This window comes from Hesperophylax consimilis, chromosome 6 (genome assembly GCF_061612785.1).
Source record: "Hesperophylax consimilis isolate HC1 chromosome 6, BYU_Hcon_1.0, whole genome shotgun sequence".
NCBI classification, from domain to species: Eukaryota; Metazoa; Arthropoda; class Insecta; order Trichoptera; family Limnephilidae; genus Hesperophylax; species Hesperophylax consimilis.
Window position 1 is genome coordinate 15,463,042 of NC_142841.1, and position 7,769 is coordinate 15,470,810.

The 7,769-nt window shown below is 33.7% G+C and overlaps 1 protein-coding gene across 1 annotated transcript; it reads left to right on the top strand.

The window, feature by feature from the left end:
• The first annotated feature begins 343 nt into the window (after positions 1–343).
• LOC149422993 (salivary antigen-5-like) lies at positions 344–6,959 on the top strand. The gene is made up of 5 exons (XM_089632801.1): positions 344–690; positions 2,416–2,537; positions 4,355–4,615; positions 5,502–5,697; positions 6,008–6,959. The coding sequence occupies exons 1-5, from the start codon at positions 612–614 to the stop codon at positions 6,427–6,429; spliced, it is 1,080 nt and encodes a 359-aa protein (XP_089488927.1). The 5' UTR covers positions 344–611; the 3' UTR covers positions 6,430–6,959.
• Positions 6,960–7,769: the final 810 nt, after the last annotated feature.

Here is a 7,769-nt window from a genome sequence, read left to right on the forward strand (position 1 = left end):
CATGCCGAGGCGCTAACCATCTTCAAAGGCTATTTGTACAGTTTCAAGAACTCATAAATATTTATCCAAATCCGTCACAAAGGACCTCATTTGTAAAGGTACGCAGACAAATAACACTAAATTCAAGGGTTGTAAATTCTCCATTACGGCTGGCAGATCATGTTCAGTCGTCTCGATGTCCCGAGAGAACTACTAACTAAACTTAGCAGGTACAGATTTAAAAATCCGCTGTAAAACTGGTCAGTGTATAGGTTACCATAGCAACTCGAGAGGCTGGTGCGGTCCCCGTCGCCTATATAATCGGACGACGTATCACGTATCAATTCATTAAAGATCTGGCGGTTGTACCGAACGGATAGTTGTACAGAACCTTTTCTTTGGTATACGAATAGTTAGCCGAAGAAGTGGTTGTCAAAGTATCCAAGTTCATTCATTCCTTATTCAAACAAATAAATCGCGTAAGCCAGTTGTTAAATAAAAAAAATTGTGAAGTTAAACAAGACTTGTGAAGTATACAAAGGACGATATTATTTAATAAATCAATCCGACAATCGATTGATTCAGACAAATTTGTGTAAATTATAGATCAGTTTTTTAAAGATCAATTCAAAATGTATTCTGTGAGGTTATTTGTGTTTTGTATGTTCGTTGCCATCGCTAATGGATGCTCCGCAGGGAAACAAATTATAAGTAAGTAATTTTAATTCAATAAAAACTGTTTTTTAATTCATATGAAATTTGGCTATCGAATATCTAAGCAGATTCTCAATTCCATAACCCGAGTTTGGGTGATATGTATGATGACGGTTTGCAAAAGTCAACGGATTATATATTCAAGAAACACGTATTTTTACAATATTTTAATGAAAACGATTTCAGAATGGCTGAGATTTTGTCGTGATCACCAAATTTGCAAATTGTGAATTAATGAGGCTCATAACTTAACGTTTCAGCCTTTTTTCATTAAGAATCCACTTAGAAACACCGAATAATATGTGTCCTATATTGACTCTCGTTTATGTGATCATGTATGAAATCTCTCAGAATCAACTTTTGGAAAACGGCTCTTAAAATAAAATACCGAGTTTATTGGATCGGCAGTTTTCAGATTTATGAAACGACATCGCGTTATATAGCGAAGATGAGATCGTTGTCACAATGACAGAATTTTATACAATAGCTTGGAGTGCTTCAGAATATATTTTGTAAAAATATGTACATTTATCTCTCATAAATTTGGTAATGAAATCAAATAAATGCATAATAAGAGAAATCTATTTGAGAGTTAAATAAATTATTTGATAAATGCGGATTGACCTTCGAAAGAAATCGTTGAACAGCATTTTGCAAATAATATTTATCGAAGGTCTATAACATCGGATTATATTAAAATGTTTATTTTGGTATATATTTATTTGTAAGAATGGACATTGATAAGTGATATTTGCAATAAAAATGTTATTGCACAACTAAATAACTCAACTCTTTTCTAAACGTGGAAAAAAAAGCATTGCATAAATATTAATAAATTGTTGTTTATCTTAGTGCCGGTGTACACATAGGTTTTTCCTTATTTGCCATCATCTCAGGTGTAAGTGAAGATAAACAATTTCATATTTCTTATCGCTTATGGTATATCTGAGAAGTCCGCAACGTTCACTCACTCGTAGGTGATAATATGGGTTTGTCTGTTTGAAAGAACCTCGAAGACCCATATTTATTTAACATGGTAAATACGGCGATGAGACGTCTTGTCTCATCAACAAAGTCAAATTGACACCAAATCAACAATTGATAAAGCATTAACAATCTAAGCGTTAAAGTCATTAACATCGTATTAACAAATATGCAAAATTCATTAAAACTCAGTTACTGTGCCTCAGTACTTTTCCGTGAGATACAAATAATTTATTTCACTGTATAATTTAATATTTGACAAAGAACGAGAAAAATCCAGAAAAAATACCAAAATATAAAATAAATCTATTTATTTAGCTGCTTTCAGAAAATAACAAAAAAATCCTTTTTTATAATTAATGTTACACTTATAAACGCCTCAGACACCTTTTGGAACAAGGAGATATCACAAAATTCTATATGATACTTCTGATGAAAATTCTGGAATAATCTGAAACATTAGGAAGAGTACAAAGGGTCCTTATTTGGCCGGAGTGCTTGTGGGAGTAAAATTCATTACAATATTGACTAGAATAATCGGATTTTGCGCGATATTTCCACAATGTTTTTTTTATTAATTACAAACTAACATACTTTACAGATTGAAAACAACAAAAAAACTGCATTATAAAAAAACCATTTACTTAATGTTTGCTGATTGAATCGTGAACTGATCAAACACCTCGTGAAATGATGTCATCCTTGCGGCTTAACTAAACATTGATTGCATTTTTCCAGAATCTGGCGGTTTGACTCCGGCAGACCAGCAGACGATAGTGGACGCCCACAACCGCCTCAGACAGTCTGTCGCCCTGGGACAGGTGTCCAGCCAACCGCCTGCTGCCAACATGATGGAGATGGTGTGTTTCATCCCTCGTTTAATCCTAATTTATCTTCAATACAAAAACCTTCATCTCTTATAAATGACCCTACTACATTAACGATACTTGTATGGCAACTGAAATGAATAATAGCCTTCATGAACATAAATTTAAGTTCTTTCTTGATTTTTTGGATCCCCGTAAACGAATCATAGTACATTGAACCATCAAAAATGTTATTTCTTTACTGGTTATATTATAATAAAAAAGTAGCGCACAAAAACGTTATATTTATCTTCTCTTAGACATTGGTTTCAGACGGTTGTGTTTCCACTTCGAAAGTGAGGCCTATTAAAAAGGATATAAGTTTCAGGCCGGTTATTACTTTAAATTATATGTCTTTCCACTTATTTGACCAAGTCAGATTTAAAGTTATTTCTTTTAATGGTTCTCATAAAACTTAAATGAATCCAACTTATTAGGGAAAAACAAAACTTGTTTCGTTCCACCAACTGGTGCACTAAAAACGTTCCGAAAATAGCCCGCGATACTGAAATGAACGTATTTTTTTCTATCTTTTAAAAATCATGAATATTAACCAGCTTTGTGTAGATACAAGCCAAAGAAATGCCTCAATATATTATTTCACCTGTGCGCCGGGACAATGAAAACAGGCTTATTAATAGACATCTGTATGCAGTAGTACCAAGTTCATTGAAGAAAAATATGTTTATAGTCTATTAGCATATGGTGTGCGAATCGCGCTTTAGCAACAATGTCAGATCTCCTGATTTACAGAAACATATATTGCTTCTGAATGGTACCTAATAATTTTAGGCATTTGCCGCCTTTTGTAAATGTATTTTCCCTAAACACGTGTCATCGTTTTTCAGCTTTCTATGGAGAAAACGGGTTATGCAGATTTTATGCGAATCGTACATTTGAGAATATTAATAAAATGATTATCCGAAACTGTGGAAGACTTAGAAACGGTTAAATTACCCGGTTCTTCAGGTTTAGTGGTCAAGTAAAATTTTTAACATGTTGAAAATTTTCCATCAGCTCTTTAATTATTCCTAATGTTATGGGTACCTGCCCTAGAGTCATTGATTCGATTCAAAAATATTCCAATGTTTTCAGTAATAAGTTTTGGTTTCTAGTACATATTCAGTAGTTTTTCAACATTGTGTAACTCAACAGGTATATCGAGAATAAAGAGTATTTCTAAATTCCGATATCAAAGTATTAAACAGTTCAAATATTCCGTATATTTTTCATAAAGTAGCAAAAGGTGAACAAAAATTCAACGATTAATTAAAAATATAGATTTAGCTGTGTGCTAATTTATTGAATTATTTTGCCTTTCAATAACATATATTTATGCATTTCATAGATAGGCAGCAGGTATAATATTTAAGAACGCTGTTGGATATTTTTATATATTTATTTTTAGCATATGGGACAGGTTTTCAATGCTGAAGTTGTGTTTCCTAAATTTTTTACTGCTTATTATTCTATTCTAATTTATATAATCAACAAAAAAACTTTTCGGTTAGTTTTAAACAAAATAAATTTATGATGTGTTAGTTGACACCATTATGAATATTATCGTCAAGCAATTAAATACGTTATTTATCGTCTGACGCATCAACAAAAATGAAAATACAATCTCATACAAACATCATTTATGTAAATCCTTGAAACGTAAGAGGAAATATACTAATTTAAATCTTAATCACCCAAAAAATACTGCTCACACTCCTCGAAAACACCTGCCATTGTTGAATTGAAAGGAAAGATTATAACATTTTGAAATGTTATTTTTTTTACTAACAATAATTTATTATTTTTTGTAGAAATGGGACGATGAACTTGCCTCGAGGGCGCAACGTTGGGCAGATAACTGCCTGACTGCGCACGACAACGCTCACCAAAGGGACGTGGGAAGGTTCCCCGTTGGACAGAACATCGCAGCCACTTGGACCACTAGACGCCCGTCCAGCCCAACTGATGGCACCCCCGACTTCAACAAGCAGATTCAAGCCTGGTTCGACGAAGTTAGAGCCTATGGGTACAAACCTACTGGCTACAGCCACGGTACTGGACACTACTCTCAGGTAATTAAAAACTACTCAAGACAACTTGATTGTAATTAATATTAATGTCATCTCAAATAATATTGATGATTTAACAAGTGGTAAAAAGTGTGGAATATATTTGATTCATTTTATTGACCAATAAAAATGAAATGCATCCCAGCTTGAAAGAAGAAATCTTCAAATTACTTTTTTCACAAGAGAGAACTTTTCTACAGAAGGCAGCAATAAATTAACTCGTTTAGTACCTGAACACGGGATTAAACAATAAGAACCTCTGAAAGATTGAGTTAAATTATAACTCTGTACGTACATTGAAAATTTGATACCATTTGGGTAGATTTTTAATATAATATATACGAATCGTATTTATTAAATTTCTAAAATTAAAACTATCAGAAGTATGGTAAATAATACTGCTAAGGAAGTGCCTACTTTGATCTTAACGTTTGCGTGTATTTTTAAATAGAACTTGTATAGGTGTGATCGTTTATAACACACGAAATAATTTGCTTAGATGTTAAGAAAACATCCAATCGAATATTAATGATCCCTTCCCTTGCCATGTTCACGAGATCTTTCATAAGATATAATTTTTCATAAAACTGTAGAAAAGAATATTCATTAATATAAATCAGTGGTTTAATTGTTGTTAATAAACGCACCTTTTTATAATATATTTACTAATTCTTCATTAAACTACGAATAAATTATGCACACACATTTGCATACTTACCCATGAATGAAAATTACAATAATTCTATTTAGGCACCACGATTTAAAATGAATTTAATTGGTGATCGTGGCAAGTAGCAGGTATTGACAACTTCTGTGAGGAAACTCCACCAGCAAAATATGTTGATTTATTCGTCGAAGAGTTGTATTAATGAATGCTTTATTTCAACAGCTTGTGTGGGGCGAGTCGTCTCACGTAGGCTGCGGATTCACATTCTACTACGACCCTTCTCGAGGCTATACCAAGATCTACGTTTGCAACTACGGCCCCGGAGGAAATGTCATCGGAATCAAACCCTACGAAAAGGGACAGCCCGCCTGCAGCAACTTCGGTCTCAGTGACTCACAAAAGTACAGCGGTCTTTGTGGTAAGCCGACACTTCTGAATATTCATTCATTTATTACTTACACTGTCCAGTTTTATCGCCTCCGTCGCTGTTTCTTGCGCGCTTCAGAAGGTCAATATATAATAAGAAAAGCCGCTAATTAGCAAATTAAAGAAGCCAACGTTTTCATATTTTATAATCGTGTAACTTTTATTACACCGCAAGAGCAGGATCGTATATTGGATAAAGCCATAAAAGTTCTTTGATCTCCGAGTAATTTATTGCCGGGGTGATTTGTTGCTACGTGATTTATGACCAAGACACCAGGGCTAATGATTTACTGTTGTTTCAGCTGATGGTTTTGGAAACACCATTGAGGAGGTCAGCTACGACCAAGCACCTATCAATTCGATTCCCGAGAGCGCACCAGATGCCGTGGACACTTCTTCATGCAACGCGTTCAACTACAAAGCTTACTCCGAGAGTGCGGGCGGTGCCAACAACTACAACTGGCCATCAGCTGCTGCTGCCTACTATCCTCAGCAACAGAACGATCAGAACAAGATCGTCTTGGTGAACCCTTACCCTGGAAATACTGGCTACAACTCTCAAGATCGTCCAGCGGCGTACACTACCCCTAAACCCGTCACGTACAAACCCTTCATCAGTCTTTTCGGGAACTCCGCGAGTACTTTTGGAGCCACAGCGAATAAGATCATCAACAACGTAGTTTCAACGAGAAGAGGCTTCAGATTTGGTACACTATACTTGTAATGAGATTTACAAGTATTGTGGATCATCTCCCTTCATGTTACATATTTCACATTCGCTTTGTTTTTATATATAATGATTTGCCATTTCATCCCTATATTTAAAAGTTGTTTTTAGTTTTTTATACGTGTTTAGTTGTTACTACTAATCTTGGTATTCTAGCGATAGTGTTTTAGTACAAAGCTCATACAGAGACATTTGTAGATTAAATCTGGCTATGTGGCCTTGATTGTGATTTGATCTGATATTCTCACGAAATTGATCTATTTGTATTTTATTTTGACTGAATTTAATCATACGGAATTGGCCTGAAAGGCTGATTGTAAACATCGTCTTGGTTTTACAAGATAACGTCCTATTGTATATAAGAAAGAAATGTGATTTTTTCTGCAATTTTATATTAAAATTTGCACTCGGTAGAGAGAAATAATTATGTTTGGAGTTTAAAACTGCTGGTGCGGTAATAAGACAATTTATTAATGTAATCACAAAACTGTATTTTAATTGTGAGACAAAATAAATAAATATATTCATATACCTACAAAAATGTTTTTTTTTCTTCCTTTTTTCCGAAAACCCTTACTATAAAAATGAAAATAATACCCAGAAACATATTTCATGTGGTCATGAGAAATAACCAGCAAAGCATTGTCAATGTTGAAAAACTTACTATAGAGCTATCTGCATTGTCAACAGTATTGATAGGAACAATATTTTATTGGAAACCCGTTAATACGGAAATTGAATGACACTATGACACCATAGAATTGAACTGTCGTATTTTTAATTGTATTTGAATGGAATACAGGATATGTCAATAGATTCACTAAAATAATATATTATTGTATACTAGCTGTACCCCGCCACACGTTGCTGTGGCACAGTCTGTCTGTGCAGATTCAGAAACAATACGCTTGTTGCTTTTACGTCCAACAGATGGCGCTGTTTTTGAAAAAAGTATCTTTTTACTGTCATAGGTGACATCAATATATTATATAAACACACACGCGTATTCGAATGCAACGTTATGTCAAAATTTCAAAGCAATCGGTGAAGAAATTTCGGAGATTTATGATTTTGAACAAAAGAACATTTAAATTTTTATTCATTTAATTTCACTTAAATATTAGTTTCACTAAAATAATCTTTTGTGGCTTGTGAACGGAAGACAGGACAAGTCAATAGTTTGAATGAAATAATCTTTTCTTGTATGTGAACGGAAGACAGGACAAGTTAATAGTTTAATTAAAGTAATATTTTTTTTTGTATATGAACAAAAGACATGACAAGTCAATAGTTTCACTAAAATAATATGTTATTGTATATGAACGGAAGACAGGACA

Excerpts from the sequence above, each read along its gene's own strand:
- LOC149422993 (XM_089632801.1), top strand. The coding sequence starts at position 612 with ATGTATTCTGTGAGGTTATTTGTGTTTTGTATGTTCGTTGCCATCGCT. Across the intron at positions 2,538-4,354 it reads CTGCCAACATGATGGAGATG|AAATGGGACGATGAACTTGC; the intron begins GTGTGTTTCATC and ends TATTTTTTGTAG. Across the intron at positions 4,616-5,501 it reads GTACTGGACACTACTCTCAG|CTTGTGTGGGGCGAGTCGTC; the intron begins GTAATTAAAAAC and ends TTATTTCAACAG.